The sequence below is a fragment of the Bos indicus genome, chromosome 6, assembly GCF_029378745.1.
Source record: "Bos indicus isolate NIAB-ARS_2022 breed Sahiwal x Tharparkar chromosome 6, NIAB-ARS_B.indTharparkar_mat_pri_1.0, whole genome shotgun sequence".
Taxonomy (NCBI): domain Eukaryota; kingdom Metazoa; phylum Chordata; class Mammalia; order Artiodactyla; family Bovidae; genus Bos; species Bos indicus.
Genome location: NC_091765.1, coordinates 103,652,859 through 103,675,380, shown reverse-complemented (window position 1 = coordinate 103,675,380; position 22,522 = coordinate 103,652,859). Strand labels below are relative to the sequence as shown.

Below are 22,522 nucleotides of genomic sequence, written 5' to 3'. Positions count from 1 at the left end.
CATCCTCTGTTGTCCCCTTCTCCTCCTGCCCTCAATCTTTCTCAGCATCAGGGTCTTTTCCATTGAGTCGGCTCTTTGCATCCAGTGGTCAAAGTATTGGAGCTTCAGCTTCACCATCAGTCCTTCCAATGAATATTCAGGATTGATTTCCTTTAGGATTAACTGGTTGGATCTCCTTGCAGTCCAAGCTACTCTCAAGAGTCTTCTCCAAAACCACAGTTCAAAAGCATCAATTCTTTGGCACTCAGCTTTCTTTATGGTCCAACTCTCACATCCATACATGACTACTGGAAAAACCATAGCTTTGATAGATGGAACCTTTGTTGGCAAAGTAATGTCTCTGCTTTTCAATATGCTGTCTAGGTTGGTCATAGCTTTTCTTCCAAGGAGCAAGTGTCTTTTAATTTCATGGCTTCATTCACCATCTGCAGTGATTTTGGAGCCCCCTCAAAATAAAGTTTGTCACTGTTCTCATTCTTTCCCCATATATTTGCCATGAAGTAATGGGACCAGATGCCATAACCTTATTTTTTGAATGTTGAGTTTAAGCCAGTTTTTTTCACTCTCCTCTTTCACTTTCATCAAGAGGCTCCTCAGTTCCTCTTCAATTTCTGCCATGAGGGTGGTGTCATCTGCATATCTGATATTTCTCCTGGCAATCTTGATTCCAGCTTGTGCTTCTTCCAGCCCAGCGTTTCTCATGATGTACTCTGAATAGAAGTTAAATAAGCAGAGTGACAATATACAGCCTTTTCATGCTCCTTTCCCAATTTTGAACCAGTCAGTCATTCCATGTTTGGTTCTAACTGTTGCTTCTTGACCAGCATACAGGTTTTTCAGGAGGTGGTAAGGTGGTCTGGTATTCCCATCTCAATTTTCCACAGTTTGTAATGAGCCACTCAGTCAAAGGCTTTAGCCTAGTCAATTAAGCAGAAGTAGATGTTTTTCTGGCATTCTCTTGCTTTTTCTATAACCCAATGGATGTTGGCAATTTGATCTCTGGTTCCTCTGCCTTTTCTAAATCCAGCTTGAACATCTGGAAGTTCATAGTTCATGTACTGTTGAAGCCTAGCTTGGAGAATTTTGAGCATTACTTTGCTACTGTGTGAAATGAGTTCAACTGTGTGGTAGTCTGAACATTCTTTGTCATTGCCCTTCTTTGGGATTGGGATGAAAATGAATCTTTTCCAGTCCTGTGGCCACTGCTGAGTTTTTCAAATTTGCTGGCATATTGAGTGCAGCACTTTCACAGCATCATCTTTTAGAATTTGAAATAGTTCAGCTGAAATTCCATCACCTCCACTAGCTTTGTTCGTAGTGATGCTTCCTAAGGCCCACGTGACTTGCACTCCAGGATGTCTGGCTCTAGGTGAGTGATCACACCATTGTGGTTATCTGGGACATTAAGATCTTTTTTGTACAGTTCTTCTGTGTATTCTTGCCCCCTCTTATTAATATCTTCTGCTTCAGTTAGGTCCATACCATTTCTGTCCTTTATTGTGCCCATCTTTGCATGAACTGTTCCCTTGGGATCTCTAATTTTCTTGAAGAGATCTCTAGTCCTTCCCATTCTATTGTTTTCCTCTATTTCTTTGCATTGTTTACATAGGAAAGCTTTCTTATCTCTCCCTGCTATTCTTTGGAACTCTGCATTCAGATAGATGTATCTTTCCTTTTCTCCTTTGCCTTTCACTTCTTTCCTTTTCTCAGTTATTTCTAAGGCCTCCTCAGAAAACAATTTTGCCTTTTTGCATTTCATTTTCTTGAGGATGGTTTTGATTGTCACCTCCTGTACAATGTTATGAACCTCCATCCATAGTTCTTCCAGCACTCTGTCAGATCTAATCCCTTGAATCTATTTGTCACTTCCACGGCATAATCATAAGGGATTTGACTTAGGTTATAGCTGAATAGCCTAGTGGTGGTAGCAACCACGTGTTGAGGTCACACCTGAATGGGCAAGTGGTGGCAGCAACCCAAGTATCCATCCACGGACAAATGGATAAATCATATGTGATTAATACACATAGACACACATACCAGGATATTATTCACTCTTAAAAAGGAGGAAAATTTGACACATGTGACAACCTGGATGACATTATGCTCAATGAGATAAGACAATCATGAAAGGAAGAATACTGTGTGATTACATTTATATGTGGTCCCTACAGTAGACTCATTGGAAAAGACGGCTGGGAAAGATTGAAGGAGGCGACAGAGGATGAGTTGGTTGGGTGGCATTACCGATTCAATGAACATGAGTTTGAGCAAACGTCAGGAGATAGTGAGGGACAGGGAAGCCCGGTGTGCTGCAGTCCATGGGGGTGCAAAGAGTCGTACACGACTTAGTGACTGAACAACAACAACAAGCGTAGTCAAATCCATAGACTCAGAAAGTAGAATGGCTCAGGGAGAATGACAAATGGGAAGTTGTTGTTTAATGGGTATAGAGCTTCAGTTTGGGATGATGGAAAAGTTCTGGACATGGATGGTGATGATGGCTGCACAGTGTCAATGTGAATATTCTCAGTACCACTGAACTGTACTCTTAAAATGGTTCAAGTGGTAAACTTTATATTTCACCACAATAAATAAAATTTTAAAAAGAGGTATGGTGAACTGCCCCACTAAGTGGATTTGCCAATTTCCCCTTTAGTTCTCTCCATCTTTGTTTCATATACCATGCATGTAATTCTAGCTTGTGGCCTCCTGCTGCTAAATTCATTATGTGGTAGTAATCTTCTTTATCCTAATGATTGCATAATTTAAGGTTTATTTTGTTCAATAGTAAAAGCTACCACAGCTTTCTTTTACTTCATAAATTTTGTTTCATCCTTTGACTTCCAACCTTCCTATGTCCTTCTCACACTTCAGGTGCGGCTTGAATACTTACTTGGGTTTTGAATTTTTACAACAATAACACTTCAGCCTAAGCCAATCAGCTTGTTCACCTAAGCAGATCATAAGTGTAGGCCTTTGGAGCTATTTCTACCCATCTGATTTTGTCTTGCTTTTTTCTCCTTCTCCTTTTTCTTCTTTTAGATTACATGAACTTTTTTCTTATTCTATTTTCCTCTCTTTGAAAGGTTTAACTTATTTTCATCTTTTCAGTTATTAACCTGAAAGTTCTACCATATTTATTTTGCAAAGCCTAAATTAATCAAACTCTCAGTTGCCATCTCAAACGACAAGGACTTTAACCTCAATCACTTCCCTTTCAGGTTACATGGTTTTTATCCAGTATTTTAATTATGGCTTCTATTCTTTTAAGCTCAATTAAGTAGCTCACTAATTTTATATACATAATATGTATGATTCAAATTTAAATATTTTGTTTCCCCCTGTTTCCAGTCAATCCCTTAATTTCTTCTTTGACCCACATATCAATTACAAATGTGTTGCTTAATTTCCTAATACTTGGGGGATTTTACATACATCTTCTTGTTATTGAATTCTAATTTAATCCTACCATTGGTGAAGATCATACTCTGTATAGCTTTGCCCCTTTTAAATTTATTGAGATGTATTTTATGGTCTGGCACAGGATCTATCTTGGTGAATTTTCCATTTGTACTTGAAAAGATGCAATAGCTGCTTTCAGTGGGTAGAGAAGTCTGTGAATGTCGATGAGGTCACGTTGGTTGATAAGGCTGTTCAGATCTTATGAACCTACTGACTTTTGTCAATAACCAAGAGAGTGAGTAGTGTCAAAAAGTCTACAACAATAATTGTGAATGTGTCCATTTCTCCTTTCAGTCCTGTCACGTTCATTCATGTGTTTTGAAGCCTTATTATTACAAATGTATATAACTAAGGCTGTCCTGTCTGCTTCACGAACTGATCCTTTTATCATTGTGAAACCTCTCTGGTAACAGTCTTGGCTGTAAAGCCTGTTTTTTTTTCCTGATATTTGTATAGCATTATGAAATTTCTTATCCTTAATATTGAATGGTCTATTTTTCGAAAGACTTACTTTCAGCCCATCTTTCTTCATATTTAAAGAGGATTTCTTGTAAACAGCATATCATTGGGTCTTCCTGTTTATTCCTCTTCCGTGGAGTGGTAAATCCATCCATTTTTAATGTTATTGTTAATACATGTGGGCTAAAGTCTGCCTTCTTGGTATATGCTTTCTGTTTTTCCCACTTATTTATTCATTTTTCCCCCTTTTACCCTTTTTTAATTTTAAATTAAGTACTTTTAGTATCCCATTTTCTATCCTCTAGTAACTTTTCAGTTATATCTTTATTTTATTTCTTTTTACTGGCTGACTTAGGATTCATAATATGCATCTTTTATTTATCACAATCTAGTTCAAATAGCACGTATAACTTCCCATGTAATGTGAACCTTATATTTCAGTCTTCTCCCATCCTTTCCTTTGTGCTAATGTCCATTATTTTACTTCGATATTTCTTACAAACTGAAAAAAATGAAAGTCACTTAGTTGTGTCTGACTCTTTGTGATCCCATGGACTGTAGCCTGCCAGGCTCCTCCGTCCATGGCATTCTCCAGGCCATAGAGAATAGTGGAGTGGGTAGCTGTTTCCTTCTCCAGGGAATCTTCCCAATCCAGGGATCAAACCCAGGTCTCCCGCATTGCAGGTGTGGTGTAATTATATTTGCTCAAAACTGTCAATTATAATTTTTGTAACAGCTTTATCAAAGGAAAATTAGTAAGGATAAGCTGCACATATATAAAGTGCTGATGAACATTGACACGTGTAGACACCTATGTAGCCATCGCCACAAATCAAGATAATGAACATGTTCATCCTTTGAGGGCTTCCTGGAGCCGTTCTACGAGCCCTCCTTCCTGCCTCTACCCCTTCCCCACACCCACCTCTCATTCCTGGTGTTTTCCTGGTCTTCTTTCACTAGGCAGTTATTCTGAGACCCGTCCAGATTGTTGCACCAGTTACTGTTCACTCCTTGTCTTGCTCAGAAGTATTCTGTTGGATGGATACACCACCATTTGCTTGTCCATTCACATGTTAATATTTGGATTGTTTCCAGTTTTCAGCTGTTACACATAAAGCCACTGAGAATACTTCTGCGTTAAGTTTTTGTGTAAATTATGCCCTCATTTCTTTTGGATATGCATCTAAGAGTGTAAAATCCAGGTCAGGTAACAAATGGGGCTTCCCTGGTGGCTCAGTGGTAAAGAACTCGCCTGCCAAAGCAGGAGACATAGGTTTGATCCTTGGGTCAGGAAGATCCCCTGGAGACGGAAATGACAACCCACTCCAGTATTCTTGCCTAGGAAATCCCAAGGGCAGAGGAGCTTGGCCGGCTGTAGTCCACAGGGTCACAAGAGTCAGACATGACTGAGCGGCTGAACAACAACAACAGAAATGAATGTATATTTAACAGTTCTAAGAGCTGACAAACTGTTTTCTAAAGTGGTTGTACCATTTTACATTCCCACCAGCAGTATATGAGAGCTCCAGCCAAAACCTGGCATGGTCTGCCTTTTTAATTTTAGAATTCTCGTAAGTGTGTAGTGGTAGGGCATTGTACCTTTAATTTTCATTTTTATTTGCATGATTAATACTGTGACATGATTAATGCTTTTCATGTGCTTACTTGCTGTCTGTATGTCTTCTTATAAAGTGTCTATTCAAATCTTTTGATATTTTAAAATGGGTTTGTTTTGCTGCAAGAGTTGGTACACATTTATTTATATAATCATACAGTTTCTCCTAGTATATCATTTATCTTTTCCCTATTTTATCAATGTCATATGCATTTGGTATTGGGCTTCCCTGGTGGCTCAGTGGTAAAGAATCCGCCTGCCAATGCAGAAGACTCGAGATGCCGGTTTGATCCCTGGGTTGGGAAGATCCCTTGGGGTACAAAATGGCAACCAACTCCAGAATTCTTGCCTGAAAGACTCCATGGACAGAGGAGCTTGCTGGACTACAGTCCATGGGATCTCACAGAGCCAGACACGACTGAGCACACCACGGCTCATGAATTTGGTGTTGTACCTAAGATCCAGGCCCAAGCCCAAATCACAGCAATTTTCTCTGATGTTTTCTCCTGGAATTTTTATAATGTTTATTTTTACATAAGTCTATGGTCTATTTTGAGGTAATTTGCACATGTGGTTCAAAGTATGGATCACAATTCATTTTTATATAGATATCCAATTGTTCTGGCACCATTTGTTGAAAAACCTGTCTTCTCTACAGAATTTTCTTTGCACCTTTGTCAAAAATCAGTTGACCACATAATGTGTGAGTCTATTTCTGGAGTCTATTCTGTTCCATTGACCTATTTGTCTGTCTTTGATGCCAATACCACAGACTTCACACTGAATCTTGAAAATTCAGGTAGTGTAGATCTTCGACCTTTGCTTTCCTTTTGATGTGATATTTTCTCTGACTGCTTTTAAGATTATCTTTTTTTATTAGTGATTTTCAGCAATGTCAGACATGAATTGGTATGTGTGTGGGGTGTGTGTGTGTGTGTGTGTGGTGTGCACGCTTCTTGACGTTTGTTGATACTTTTGGATCTTTGTGTTTGTAATTTTCATCAAATTTAAATTTTAAAAATTTCTTATTGTTATTTCTTTACATATTATTTCCTGCTGTACTTCTTCCAATACTCTAATTATATAGCCATTTGATAGCTCACAAGTCACTGAGGCATTTTGATTTTTTTCAGCTTAGACTTCTACATTCTATCATGTGTGTCCAGAGAACTCCCTCTCCTATTTGTCACTTCCTTGTCACTTTGAGTGGCATTTGGGTAACCTGAAATCTGGCCTTGAGTTAACTAATTGTATCAAGCAACCTGCTTGATCCACCAATTGAGGTTTTTATTCTTGTGATTATACTTCTTGTTTCAAGTTGCTTTAGTTGGTTCTTTTTCAAATGTTCCTGACCACTTTGTTTGATGTTTGTTCTTTGAACTCTTTTTATTTTGTTTTTATTTCTTTTAAATTTTTATGTTTATACTTGATTAATTTTAGTCTGTGATTTAATTGTCCACTCTCAGAAATACTTGAGGATCCTAACTTAATGTTAACTGCAGACTCTCTAAGATCATGGCATCTGGTCCCATCACTTCATGGCAAATAGATGGGGAAACAATGGAAACAGCGAGAGACTTTATTTTCCTCGGTTCCAAAATCGCTGCAGATGATGACTGCAGCTATGAAATTAAAAGATGCTTGCTCCTTGGAAGAAAAGCTATGACCAACCTAGAGACCATATTAAAAAGCAGAGACGTTACTTTGCCAACAAAGGTCCATCTAGTCAAAGCTATGGTTTTTCCAGTAGTCATGCACGGATGTGAGAGTTGGACCATAAAGCAAGCTGAGTGCCAAAGAATCGATGCTTTCCAACTACGGTGTCGGAGAAGACACTTGAGAGCCCTTTGGACTGCAAGGAGATCAAACCAGTCAATCCTAAAGGAAATCAGTCCTGAATATTCATTGGAAGGACCAATGGTGAAGCTGAAGCTCCACTACTTTGGCCACCTGATGAGAACTGACTCATTGGGAAAGACCCTGCTGCTGGGAAAGATTGAAGGCAGGAGGAGAAGAGGATAACAGAGAACAAGATGGTTGGATGGCATCAGTGACTCAGTGGACATGAATTTGAGCAAGCTCTGGGAGACTGATAGATAGGGAAGCCTGGCATGCAGCAATCCATGGGGTCGCAAAGAGACAGACATGACTGAGCTGAACTAAACTGCAGACTCTCACTTATACTGCATTATTTTTTTGTGTCTGGTAATTTTTATTATGAGCTCATATATGGTATATGGTGAAGGGCCCGGACTGGAGATGCCTTTTCTCCAGAAAGCATTTGTATCTGCTTGTTTTGTGCTCCAGGGGGTGATGTGTGCTGTGCTAAGTCACTCAGTGGTGTCCGACTCTGCGACCCCACGGACTGTAGCCTTCCAGGCTCATCTGTCCATGGGGTTCTCCAAGCAAGAATACTGGAGTGGGTTGCCATGCCCTCCTTCAGGGGTCATCCCCACCCAGGGATCAAACCTGCATGTCTTACATCTCTTGCATTGTCAGGCGAGTTCTTACCACTAGCGCCACCAAGGGGCAATACTAACTCACAAGTATTTTAATTTAGTTTGATGGGTGTTTACCTTGGGGGCAGGGCAAGTTTGAAACTCAGACACACATGGGAGCTGTCCTCCAGCTTCAAATATCAGGAGAGACTATCATTTGTATCATTTGTGGTTTTTCCTCCCAGACGCAGCAGATATGAGCAGATTTTTTTCATTGGTCCACCGTACCAGCATGAGTCCCTAAAACTTGAAGTTCATGTTGTAGGTGGTTGGACCCAGTGGAGCTCAGACGTCTGTGTTAATAACCACTCTATCCTGGGCTGATTATTCTTTTTTTGTGTGGGAGATGTGGTTCTTGGGTATTTCTCTGTGGGTTCAGCAGAGCCTTTTGTTATAAATAATCCTCCATCTCAGTACTTTCATCTGGGAGGGTGTTCCAGTTGAGCTGTCTAGCTGAGCATGCTATTGGGATCCTAATGTCTTGTATTATTTTTATTGTCACTTTATTAATTTAGGTCTATAATCCATCTCGGAGAAGGCAATGGCACCCCACTCCAGAACTCTTGCCTGGAAAATCCCATGGATGGAGGAGCCTGGTAGGCTGCAGTCCATGGGGTCGCTAAGAGTCGGACACGACTGAGTGACTTCACTTTCACTTTTCACTTTCATGCATTGGAGAAGGAAATGGCAACCCACTCCAGTGTTCTTGCCTGGAGAATCCCAGGGACGGCGGAGCCTGGTGGGCTGCCGTCTATGGGGTCGCACAGAGTCGGACACGACTGAAGCGACTTAGCAGCAGCAGCAGCAGCATAATCCATCTAGAATTTACTTTTGTATTTGAAATTAGATTGAAGTCCATCCTTTTTTCTTCTCAGATAGCTAGCCAATTAATAGTATTGATTAATAATTGTATTTTTCTGAATTAATTATGTTTGTCATAAATTAACCTAACATGTATTCTGGGATTTCATTTTGGTTCTGTCTTCTGTTCCACTCACATATTTAAACCATTCCTTTATCAACACTTTACTGATTAGATTCCAGAAGCTTTATGTAGTCTAATGTATGAAAATATAAATCTCATTTGAATGTTCTTCTGTTTCATAGTTTTCTTAGCTAATCACAAGGATTTAAGAGAATATTCTTAACTCAGTTTTGCAAGGAGGGGAATCTCATCCTGCATTTACTGCATTTAATTAGATTGAATTGAGAAGATGCGTGGGGAGGTGGAAGGACCATCACTTGGGGAAGCCACGTTCCCTGTCCAGGACTAAGCTTCCTCCACTGGTGAAAGAAGGACTGGCACTCTAGATTCCTGGACTCCTGTCCTGCTCTGGAGTCCCAGCCCAGGTTGACTCAGCCCTGGGGCTTCCCTGTGGACATGGACAACACCAGCTAAGAGTAGCTATTTATGTCATTAGCTAGGAAATATACACCAGACTTAGTACTCAGCGAGTCTATATACTCCTCACAGCATCTCATTTAATCCTCAAACATCCCTGTGATGCTATTGATACTATCTTTATTCTCCATAGGAAGAAACTGAGGAACAGAGAGCTTTAGTGGCTTATTTGTTGAAGCCACTGGTTGATTAAAAATAAAAATAAGGGAATGGAGTGGGGAGCTGTGCAGAGTATGAAAAGACCAAATTATGTTTTTACACAGTTATTGCTCATTACCCTTGATACATGCAGAGGAAGGACCTCAGAAACAACTAACACATTCAGTGAGTGCCTCTGATGTACTTTAGGAATATTAACTCATTGATCCCTACAACCATCCTATATAATGGGCACTATTTATTATCCCCATGTCTCAGATGAAGAGAGCGAGGCCCAGAGAGGTGAAGTAACCAGCCCAAGATCACCCAGCCAGAGGTAGGCTGGTGGACACACATCCTCCGACTCCAGGGATCGTGCATTCATATAGGCAACCTCAAAATTACACACAGAGAGTGTGTTGAACTCATGACTGCCTTTAGGTCACCTGCCACAAGCTGGATGGAGACATGTGAATGTGGAAGTGTTGCCACTGAAGGGGTGGAGCAGCTCGTGGCCATCTCTAAATGTTTAGAATTATCTGTGAAAATGTATTTTGATTTTTTTTTTTTAACGTAAAGGAGGCACTCCAGTGGATTAACAGGTTGTTGGCTTTGAGGGGCAGGATTCAGGGAGAGGGGGCTGGCTGCTTTGAGTTTTCTAATTACGCCACAGTGCTAATACAGTATGTATTCCTGTGTGACTTGAAAATACTCAGAGACGTATAAATAGGGGCACTTATGTAACTGAGGGGGCGGGTGGAGGGACCCGCAGCAACCAAGGTGGGGGTTCGGTAGCGGGGTGGGGCTGCCCACTTCTCCGCCCCGCCCACTCCCCGCCCCTTCCACTCTGGCCCCGCCCAGTCCCCGGCTACTCTGAAACGCCGGAGCCCGGAGCACCCTGCGCAGCTGTAACTCTTGCCCTACGCGCCCGCCCACGTCCAGGCGGCGCGACGCGGTCCAGGGTGGACAAAGCCCGCACCCCGGGCACTCGCAGCGGCTCAGCGAGTGACGCCTCCAGAGGGCCCGCCTACGGCGCACGGGGCGGGGCGGAAACGGAGCCCAGGGCGCGGGGCGGAGCGGCAGGCGCTGGGCGGGCGTACCTGGTGGGCCGAGGCCAGGCGGCGGCCCGGGAGGGCGGGCGACATGCAGCGGGACAGCGGCCAGGCTGCGGGTCAGTGGCTGGACTTGCGGCCCCTCCCCTCGGTCGCGCGAGCCCCGCTCCTTGGGAGTTTGGGGGGTCTTCCCCGGGACGGGGTGGGCGCGTCCCGGTGCAACCCGGCCCCGCGGCGCGGGTGTGGATGCCCGGGGTGGTGCCCAGGGCCTGGCACGTGACTCGGGCCTGCGTCCGGCCGGTCCGCTCCCCGCGCGTCCCTAAGCTCAGGTGCCCATCTGTCAGCCCCCTGCCGCCGCCCCCGTCGGCCCTGCGCCGATGACCTCCTCCCCTCACCAGCGCGGCCCCAGAGCCGGTCCGGCGCTGTCTGCGCCCGCCGGTGCTGATGGAGGGGTGACCCCTGCTCCGGTGACAGCCTGAGATCCCGGGCCCCTGCGCTGGGGCCGGACGCGCGCGCACGTCAGCCGGCGACTCTGCTCATAAGAGCTGTTGCGTTGTGCGGCGTTCCGGCAGCTCTCGGCTCAGCGAATCTGTTCTCACCTGTCCCGCGTAAAGACCTGGCGACCTGGGGGCGGGGACTGTGCTCCACAGTGAAAAATAGAGGACATTCGGTGACTCGAACGCGGCCCCGCGGGTCCTTACGTAACCAGGATTCGAGCCCAGGTGGTGGGTGTCAAAGCTTTGGCGTCTACAGCGCAAATGTTGACACTGATGCTGGAAAGATCCAGGTCTCAGTCCAGAACCTTCCTTTATGCAGAAAAAGCCCTTTCCTGCCCTTCATGATAAGCCCTATGATTTTGCTCCTGGCTAATGTGTTTCTGTCACCTGCGGGCAGGTGGCATTTGAACTTAAAGTTGAACTTGCAGACTGGATTATCATGTTCCAATAAGGACTTTGAGGAGGCTTAGGCTACCAGCAGTTCTTAACGATAGCCTGCTTCCTGGGTGCCAGGCACTATAATAACCAGTGCCTCTTAGTAGCCCAGTCCTGCAACTGAGAAAACTTGAGGAACAAGAGACCATGTGGTTAATAGGTGGCTGAGCTGAGTCTGGGATCAAAAGTTCTAGCTGAGGTATAGGTGTGACCACTGTACTGTCCAGCCAGTGAGGAGGCCAAGGCCCCAGGACAAGCACCACTTGTCTCTGGATTGGAGATCTTGAGCAGGTCACAGAACATTCTAGAGCCTCAGTATTAGGCAAAGCAATCACCATTGCAACCCCTTTGCCCACTTAGGAGCTGGGACTTAATATGGACCTAGAGCTCCCTGAAGTCTGCATTGTCAGCCACTGCTGTTTCTGCAGCTGCTGCTTGTGGCCTGGCAACCCAAGGTTGGGGGGGGTGGGGGGGGTCCTATCTGCCCTGCCCTGCTCTGGGCACTTGGGAGAGTCACTGACCTGAACTTCTTTCCCTACCTGTGGGTGTTGCCATGGCAACTAGAGTCATGCTGAAGATTAAATAGGATAACATGAACAAAGGGTCTGATTATCACCCATTTTTATCACCACCTTTTGGAGTCAGTTATATCATTTGGATGGGTGTGAGACTAGTTGAGACATTAGGGCCCAGCTTCCTGGAGCTTTGAATACCAGGCTAAGGGGTCTGGACTTCATGCCAAAGTCAGGGGGAGCCATAAAGAGATGTGAGCAGAGAGGGAGGTGGTGGGATTCTCACCTGTGGGTCCAACGGCAGGGATCCTCGAGAGGAAGTTGAGTCCTTCACTGCTGATGGGTGTAAAATGGATCCAGCCCTGTGGAGGGGTATGTGACATCCAGAGTCTATCTGAATTAGAAACACATATGCCCTTTGACCCAGCAACCCAGTTTTCTAGAGAGCCCACTGCATGCATGAAATGCTATGTGTGCAAGGCCAGGAGGAACATGCATTTCTTACTGGGTCTGCTGACTGCTCTAAGACCCCTCCTCACAGCAGAATTCCAGGCCCCCTTCACCAGAAAATGCAGCAGCTCTAAATGGGCTGGTGCGGAAAGTACTCAAAGACATAGTCAACAAAAGAAGTAAAGTTCAGTGTGCCCTCTCGCCATTATGCAGGGTACAGAAGTGTTTGTAAATGCACAGACTAACTCTGGAAGGGCCCATGAAGAGCCCCCTAATGTGGCCTCCAGGGAGGGGACTGGGCGCTGAAGGACCGGGTGCTGAAGGACCAGGGAGGGGTGCTGTCTGCCTTTTACCATAACCCATGGGAGTGCCCCCCTAGTTCTGAGTCATACCCACAAGTTATGATTCAAAACAAAAATACCATTAAAAAAACAAAAATAGTCCTAGTGATGGATTGCAAGACTGGATCAGGCTTGGCCATGTGGATACAAGCCAAGGAAAGTTCCAGAATGCTGGGTTTTGTCATCACTCTTGGCTGTATTTCCCCTTCCCAGGAAGCTGAGAGGGAAGTCAGTGGATACCTTCTTGTCTTTCCTCAACCCCAGACAAGTCAGCATCCAGAACTGTCTGGCAGGATCTGTTTCCTGCATTGTGGTTGTTAAGTAATACTTACCAGGACAGAGGATGAGATGGTTGGATGGCATCACCGAATCAGTGGACATGAGTTTGAGTAAACTCCAAGAGTTGGTGATAGATAGGAAGGCCTGGCATGCTGCAGTCCATTGGGTGGCAAAGAGTCAGACACAACTGAGCGACTGAACTGAACTGAACTGAACCAGGATACCACTTCAGAATGGTAACTTGAAAGTTGTTACCTTCCCCTCCCCATGAGGAAGCACATGGGGTGCAGGTTGAAGGCAGAGGACAGACCTCGGACTGGTAGCCAGGAGGCTTGGGTTCAGTCACACCTGCCTTTCCCACCTGTGTGATTCTAGGCATCTTTCTGGAATCAATCTGCTTCCGGGTACTTCATCTACAGTCACAGCGATAGTTAAGTGTGTGTGGGGGGAGGGGGGATTGTGCATACATCTAACAGATTTGAGCTATTTGTTGTTCAGTTGTTCAGTCTTGTCTGACTCTTTGCGATCCCATGGACTGCAGCACACCAGGCTTCCCTCTCCTTCACCATCTCCCGGAGCTTGCTCAAACTCATGTTCATTGAGTCGGTGATGCCATCCAACCATCTCGTCCTCTGGCGTCCCCTTCTCCTCCTGCCTTCAATCTCTCCCAGCATCAGGGTCTTTTCTAGTGAGTCGGCTCTTCTCATCAGGTGGCCAAAATATTGGAGTTGCAGCCTCAGATCTGAGCTATCAAGTGTCCCATTCCCACCTCCCTCCCATCTGTAAAATGGGATCATAATTACCATTCTGCCTCATTCACAGGAGGTCAGGAGTTTATTTGACTGCAGACAATATCCTCAACATTCTCAGAGGATAGATTTCTGTAAATGCACCAATTTAAAATGTCAGGAAAATAAGTGACATTACTGAGAGCCTACCAAGGACCATGTGGTGCTCTGAGGATTCTGTGTGTTTGGGTTTAACCCCCTACCCTCACAATGTAAACTCCAGGGGGACTGTTTGTCAGTTCTACATGGTTGTCTGCCACACCCAGCATGCATTTGGCATCCTGTAAGTACCTGTGGTGTGAATAGACCTTTCAACAACTCTTGTCAAGTTGGTCTGAAGTTTGCCCTGACTTTGTGAAGAGGAACCCATGGTTCCACAGGGGATTGTGTTGCTGATGGTGTGAAGCTAACTCAAGGGACTTGGGGGCTGAGCCAAGAGAAATGACCGTCAACTCAGGTTGTAGGCATTTGTCATGGATGGAGGAGCCTGGTAGGCTGCAGTCCATGGGGTCGCTAAGAGTCGGATACGACTGAGCGACTTCACTTTCACTTTTCACTTTCATGCATTGGAGGAGGAAATGGCAACCCACTCCAGTGTTCTTGCCTGGAGAATCCCAGGGACGGGGCAGCCTGGTGGGCTGCAGTCTATGGGGTCCCACAGAGTCGGACACGACTGAAGCGACTTAGCAGCAGCAGCAGCAGCAGTGGGCATTTCAAACACAAATGTTCACATCACAGAGTCCCTGTGCTGGACAGACTCTAGGCGGGATGGTGATTTCAGTATCTCAGACCTTATGTGGCTGTTTTTTGCTGTTTTAATGCCCACAGAATTCCTTTTCCCACCTCCAAATGGGACGGGCAGCCTACTACCCGGGAGCTCTGTGATCCAGACCTACTGCCGGGACCTGGCATCTCTGCCCACGCAGCACGTTAGGATGACTGACCCGGGGGACCCAAAGGAGCAGGACTTAGAGGAACCAAAGGTAAGTGCAGTCCAGGCCAGGCTTGGAGGGCCTCGCATGCTGCAATGTCATGGCGTCATAACACGAGTGATAACACCCGCGTCTTAAACATGTTCTGTGCTCCAGGTTCTGGGCTGGCACTCCTGGGCATTATTTTTTCAAACCTTCATGACACTGCGAAGCACAGAGAAGTCAAGGAACTTGCTCAAGGTCACACAATAATTGGCAGAGCAGGATTTGATCTTAAAGAGTTTGGCTCCTGAGCCTGACTACTCCAGGAAACTTGGGGTTTGGGTGAAAGTTCTGGGGTGAGGTGAGCAGTTCTTAGCTGGGGGATGACCTAGTCCATTTTCTGTGCGGGAAGGGGAGTTGGTGAGGGCTGGCATGGAGGGCACCGTGGTAGTTGAGTGGTGGCTAAGTGGGAAGAAGGTGGTCTTGGAAGGCAGACAGATGGGTATTGGAAGTGCGGCTCTGCCATCTTCTAGCTGTGACACTTTGCACAAGGTGTGTTAATCTTCAAGACTCAGTTACTTCTTGGTGAAACAGGGATAACATTATTTGTGTGTACTCTCAGTCATGTCTGACTCTTTGCAACCCATGGACTGTAACCTGCCCCTCTGTCCATGGGATTCTCCAGGCAAGAACACTAGAGTGGGTTGCCATGCCCTCTTCCAAGGGATCTTCTTGATCCAGGGATTGAACCCGTATCTCCTGCATTGCAGGTGGATTCTTTACCCCTGAGCCACTGGGAAAGCCTTATAACATTATCTACTGAGAGGGTAACAGGCAGGAAGGCCAGGGGTCTCCAAATAGAGGAAATAGCCTGCAAGTGTCAGACATTTTTATCTCTCTTAAGTGGCAGGAGGAAACAAACTAGCAATATTTTTTCCTTCTCTATACAAATTTAAAGGGAGGTTTCTCTTAAAATATTGTGTTGCCATAATGACACCCGGCTTCGCCTGAAGTTAGCTATTCTCGAGTCTAGAGATAACCAATGCCTTTTTCTTATGGAAATGTTTGTCTTAAGCTATGCTAATGTACTATGCCTTTACCCCAATCTCTGTCTCCAAGTCGGTTCTGCCTCTTGGCCCAGAACCTACTTGACAAACCAGGATGGATATTGTTCCCCTAATCTATGTAAATGAAACTATTTGTATGGTGGTCTGCCCTTCTTCAAGATTCAAGTTAATCATTTTATGGCCCAGGATAAACCATTTGGTGCCAAGATTATCCCAAAATGCATCTTATGGGTGAGGGGCCTGGTGCCATTCTGAATTTTAAGACACTCCTTTCTTTCATTAACAGACTGCTAGTGACTATATAACATCCAGCTAAAGACTAGCAGAGGGGTACTCTTTCTGCCCCCTTCTGATGCCTATGTCAGAAGCTTTCTCTATCTCCTTTATACTTTAATAAAACTTTATTACACAAAAGCTCTGAGCGATCAAGCCTCGTCTCTGGCTCCGGATTGAATTCTTCTCCTCCGGGGGCCAAGAATCCTGGTGTATTCGCGTGATTCAACAACAACCTTTCACTACTTTAAAGGAATTTCTCAAGACTAAACAAGTATTGCATACTGAAAGGTCTGGTCCATAATAGGTGCACAAAAAACCTTTTTTTCTTTTTACTTTATTATTGTGAAAGTACAGCGAGACATAACCAGGTCTCCTGAGAAATACCAAAAAGAAGCAGTACTCTGCACCAGTTGGGATTAGGCTCAGCTTCACATAACTAAAAACTCCCCAGATAATAGTAATTTGGGCTTTCCAGGTAGCTCAGTAGTAAAGAATCCGCCTGCCAGTTCAGGAGATACAAAAGACATGGGTCCGATCTCTGGGTCAGGAAGATCCCCTGGAGAAGTAAATGGCAACCCCACTCCAGTATTCTTGCCTGGAAAATTCCGTGAACAGAAGAGTCTGGTGGGCTACAGTCCATGGGATTGCAGAGGTGGACATGACTGAGTGACTGAGCACACACACACACACACACACACACACACACACACACACAAGCACACTGATACCACAGTCAGAAGAGACCCAGACCCAGAGCCACCTCACTGCTCCACCATCCTTAGCATAATGCTTCACCGTCCTTATCATGATGCCTTATGATCCATGGTGGCTGCTTGAGCACTAGCCCTCATGTCTGCATTCCAGCCAGCAGGCAGGAGGAAGAGGTTAAAAAAAAAATAGGTTCCTTCCTTGAATGATATGTTTCAGAAGTTCCATACTATACTTCAGTTTACTTTGAATGGACAGAACTTAGTCACATGGCTGCCAGTTGCATGGGAGGCTTTATTCCAGGTGGTCTTGCCCAGCTGAAAATCAAATTTCAATTCCTAACGGAGGAGGCCAGAATAGATACTAGGAAGATGACTGGCAGTGTCTGTCATGCCCCCAGAGAAATGTGCAATGAGCTTAACTCAGGACCTTTTCATCTCTTAGAGACAAGGCTTAATCCCAAATCATGGCATTGATTTGGGAAAGTACTTTCCTTTGCAGAGATCTTCCCTAATGACCTTCTCAACAAGCCAGTTCCACTTACCAGGTGGAGGGGGACTCAGAAAGGACTAATGACTTTCCTGAGGTAAGAGATGCAGAAGGTGGTAGAGCAGATTTAGAATGCAAGAGGGCTGACTGTAATAACAATAACAGCTACCCTAACAGCTGGGTGCCTGACCCCACGCATTTAATCTTTGAAGATACTGGGGTAGGAGCTGGTATCTCCACTGCACAGAGGAAGATACTGGTGCACAGAGAGGTTAGGTAATGTGCTCAAGATTTCAGGGCCAGCATACGGAGTCACTGGGACTTGAATCTGGACAGTCTTACTCCTGAATTCATGCTTTCACCACTACCCTCCACTGTGCTTAGAATCATTACCTCTCTGGTTTTAGTCTGCAAACCTGGTTAAAACTGAGATAAGAAACTAGGCAACAGGATGCTGTAATGTCTAATAACCCTCCTTTTAGAAAAACAGAGAAGTATTGGGTTGGCCAAAATGTTTACTTGGGTTTTTCCATAAGAACATAAAAAAAAAAACAAAAACAAAACAAAAAACCCAAATGAATCTTTTGGTCAGCTCAATATTTCTTTTGCAGTGTGTGTATTTCAGAAACAAATGAACTAGAATTTTGTTTTAAGCTAGGACCATAATATCTAAAGGTGGGAAGCCAACCTTTGACAGTGTCTAAACGTGTGATGCAGATAACATCTTGCAATAAACATCTTCAGTATTCAGTTGGGGGTGGGGGATGGTGCATGCCCCTCAACAAAGCTCTGCCCACATGAAAATCACCAGGACTTTTCTGGGCGAGTTGTAAAACCACTGGAGCCAAGATCCTTTTCCTAACTGTGATTATAATCATCAATCGAGCTTTGGTCTGGTTCCCAAATGGTTGATATGATTGTTACATACAGGAAAATGTTCTTCTCCTTGAGACCTGCTCGATTGCCTTGTAGAATCCTGTTCATTGATATGTTCTGGAGTTTTTTCTCCCTTATCGATAAAAAGAACACATGCACTGAACGCTGCTGTATGCCGAGACGTCCTGGCCCTTTACAAACGTCAGCTCACCTACTGCAGTGCTATCTCTTGTTGTGTCCGTTAGGAGCTGCAGAGGTACAGGGGGCTCAGGTTCATGGTGCGTCCGATCCAGGGACTCAGCCCATACCTGTCACTCAAGCCCCCACACTGTACCTTCTGCTACACCCTGCTGACTCCCAGTGGACATTTTCTTTGTAAAAGAAAATTTGGTGTATAAAACCAAATATCAAAAATTCCCTGTCTGTTGCAATCTGAACATGAAAGGTCCGTGCTGGTCAAGAATCCTATTGAGATGGATTTTATTTCCCCCTTGAATTTTGCCCATCCATTGATCTTCTGCGCGCCTGCTGATTGCACTTTTTTGCAATGTCTTTCCTTGCTCAGCCATGTTCTACTTCTGCTTTTCCTTTTAAACTAACGTACTCAAGTGTGTGGGAAATATTCTCCATGTAGTAACACCCAGTGCTAATTAATGATCAGCTCACTGTGGACGTGGCTCTATTTAGGGCAGAGTCAATTTGGTTTAAATCCTGTGTGAGAAATTCAGCGAGAACAAAAAAGCTTCAGAGAAAAACATCCCCGCAGCCTTTCCAAGTGTCTTTGTCTCTGTAACTATGGTTTCTGGACAAACGCAGAAAACGCTCAGGAAGGATTTTCTTTGGATAAAGAAGCTGAAACAAAGGGCCAGGGATGGCAGTAAAATGATAAGCACTTTTATTTTGATTTCTGATTTTTAAAACTAGAATATAGAGAAATAACAATAAATATATGAAAGTGTTTCCTCCAGTTAAAAACAAGCAACTTTCCCTGTGTGCTTCAGCAGAGGAGCTGAACAGGCAGACGGGAGGAGGCCGCTGTGATGCAGGGCGCAGGTGACCTGGTCTACCTCCATGTGACTCCAGGCAGCTGTGGGGTCTCCCTCAGAAGGCACAGCTCTAACAGAAGCCACGGTGTGCTCTGACTCTCAGCCTGGCCATTCGGTGGCCAAGTCACGTCATCTATCTGAGTGTCTTGCTGTGTTGTGGGGTGATTAAAAGAGTTCCTTTGAGCAGGGAATGTGAGACTCAAATTCAGGAACATGTGTGTTGGAAAGTTCTTGGTGAACCGGACTGTAGCGATGGTTTCAGCTTTTATTACCAGAAATCAGAGCTGACCACAGGACCCAGGAGCTCTCCAGGGTCCTGAAAGGCTTGTCATTCCCTTTCTGACTCCGGGAATCAATCACATAGGAGTGAGAAAGAAAGAGAGTTGTTTACTGTGCACCTGCTGCATGCCTGGTGCCTTGCTAGATGCTCTGCAGAATTCTCTCTCTAACACGTGTGATTACTAGCCTGGCTTTTTGCCTCTGCATGGCCTGAGCTCTATGTTCTTGTTCCTTAAGTCCCCAGTGCCAGGCGCTGCCCTGACTGCCTCTGTCCTGAGGCCCTCAGCACATGTGGCCTGGCTGTGATGGTATCAGATCCTCTCCCAGCCAGCCTGCTGGGCTGCTGACCAGCTGTGTATCTCCTGGCCTTGGGAAAGCTGAAATGGGCATGTCTTGGAGGGAGTTTTGAAAACTGGAAAACTGGAAAGCTGAAACAGAGGTTTTTAGGCCACATTTGGATTATTTGCCACCATTTTTGGCACCTGTGTGTGTTTGGTTTAGGAAAAATATGAAACTGAGCCCTGAATGCAAGGGTGTCCAGGCTATCATTTTGTAGCCCTTAGTCCCTGAAATAAGTTGTTGCCATTATTTATATGCCCCAGACCTCCTCCATTAGACTGAGCCACTTGAGGGCCAAGCCTGCATCTTATTCAGCCCTCTAGGCTCTGAGCATGGCCCAGGATCCCAGTGGCAGCAAGGGTGCAGGCACCATTGAGGAACCAAGAAACACACTCAACAGAAGAGAGAGCTGCAGCTTGGGTCTCCTTCCTGAGAACTGGCTGCCACAGGAGGGGGTCTGCATGTGGCCATGGCAGCCTGCATTTAGAGAGCACCTACTGCTTGCCTGGCTCTGTTGTAAGAACCACATGATTGTTTCCACATTTAATCGTCATTACAACCCACAAGGTTCAGGCTATTATGATTCCCATTTTACAAGTGGGGAAACAGAGGCACAGGGATGTTACTAATTTGCCTGTGGTCACATGACACAAGTGGAGCTGAGATGGGAACCTAGGCTGAGCTAGTCAAGCTCAGAGGTTAATGCCCTGCCTCCAGGACCAAGGCCTGGCCCCATCCCCACCCCCTCACCTTGAACCTAGTCACCCAAATCTCATGTTGCTTTCTTGTTTGTGCCCAATCATATGACCATATGCTTCCTGGTGATTGGGCTTCCCTGGTGGCTCAGATGGTAAAGAATCTGCCTGCAATGTGGGAGACCTGGATTCGATCCCTGGGTTGGAAAGATCCCCCGAAAGAGGGCATGGCAACCCACTCCAGTATTCTTGCCTGGAGAATCCCCATGGGCACAGGAGCGTGGTGGGTCTATGGGGTCGCAAGGAGTTGGGCACGACTGAGTGACTAAGCACATACAGTCATAACACGATGGGAGGGAACATCCCTGGCTCTCGCACCTGCTGGGGACACCCAGGCAATGATTGCATTCCTCCAAGCCTTGGTTCCCTCATCTTCAGGACATGACCATCTCTACTCTGCAGAGCTGCCAGGACGTCAGAGGTCACGTGAGTAGAGTGTGGCGAGGACTCTTTAGTGTGTTGCCTATTATGGACTGTGACTCAAATATGGTCAATCATTGTTGACAATCCTGAGGTCTTCCTGCGTATTACTCTTTCAGAAAAGGAAAGGAGGCTGGCCTAAAGGCAAGAAAAGGAAACCCCCGAGGGATCTTGCTGTTCCCCGTGCCCCTACGACAGGGTAAGATGTACTATGTGCCGAGCCTGGATGGCCTCTTGTCCCATCTCAGCCTTTATCTGTTCTTCAGGACCCTTGATTGTTACGGAGTCTCACACCACAGGGAGTGAGAGAGGGTTGTTTAGTTCTTTAAGCTGGAATAAGTTTGTGATACTCAAAGGAGAGCTGGGCTTGAGTCACAGACAGGAAAGTGGGTGGCCGTGGGGCCAGTGTGTCTGGTTTCCCTTCCAGGCTTGTGATACCTGGGGCTCCATGGCCTTGGATGATCTAGTGAACCTTCATCAAGGCTCAAAATGCAACCCCCGAGGGCCCTGAGACCTGTGCCTCATCCCCTGGCATCTTGGGCTGCAGAAAAGAGGCTCCAGGCCAGTCACTTCCCGCTGCTCTGAGGGTCACCTGATTCTTCTGGAAGCTTGAGTGTTTTTCTCTTTATCCTCAAGGTTCACATGTTTCGAAGGGTGAAGGTCTTTTCTCAGTTTTCCCATAACTCCAGTGCACATGGCCTTTGGTCCAAAGACTGGTTTGTCTCACTCCAACACCTGCAGACTTTCTCCCTGTGCCTTGACACAGATCCCTCATCAGGAGGGTGGGAGGGCTTGTACCTGGAGCATTTGAGCCATAGAACCACCCCATGGACAGGTATATTATGTCCATAACACAGAGGGGGAAACTGAGGCTCAAGTAGGCTTGAGCAAGTTGCCCACCCAGTCTTCATGCCCCTCCTGTGGGAGGGGGCGAAATTCCTCTTAAGTCTTCCATCAGTCTCTGCCAGCCATTCATGTATTTCGCCACCTTCAAATAGCCCCCATTTCACCAGTTTGATTGAAAAATACGGGCAAACTCTTGACTGTTGGTTTTCATGAAACCCTGAAAGCGGGAGTGGCTGCAGCAGGCCTCCCCTCCAGCAGCAGCTCAGCACTGTTGTGTGTATTCCATTCCCGGCGCAGTTACACGATATTCCTGAACGAACAGAGGAGCCAGCTGAGGGCCCAGCACCCCAGTCTGCCTTTCCCGGAAATCACGAAGATGCTGGCTGCTCAGTGGGCTCACTTGCCACAAGAGAAAAAGCAAGTAAGTCTTCTTCTGCGAGGAGTGAACAGAGAACGGGGTCTGGCTATCTGCAGCCTTGATTAGGGGCTGCTCCCCCCAGGCCATCTTTTCATACTGGAGCAAGAGGGAATGTTCCACAAGACAGGCACAAGGTACCTCCCACCTCACCCCTTAAA

General features: G+C 45.7%; 1 protein-coding gene across 1 annotated transcript in view; it reads left to right on the top strand.

Annotated features, from left to right (window-relative positions):
• Positions 1-10,639: 10,639 nt before the first annotated feature.
• The window catches only part of LOC139183674 (high mobility group protein 20A-like), a 31,897-nt gene continuing 20,014 nt past the window's right edge, over positions 10,640-22,522 (top strand). The window contains exons 1-4 of the mRNA XM_070791770.1: positions 10,640-10,748; positions 14,760-14,914; positions 21,220-21,299; positions 22,244-22,367. Coding sequence (XP_070647871.1) covers positions 10,721-10,748; positions 14,760-14,914; positions 21,220-21,299; positions 22,244-22,367 — 387 coding nt within the window. The 5' untranslated portion in view covers positions 10,640-10,720. The remainder of the gene's footprint in view (positions 10,749-14,759; positions 14,915-21,219; positions 21,300-22,243; positions 22,368-22,522) is intronic.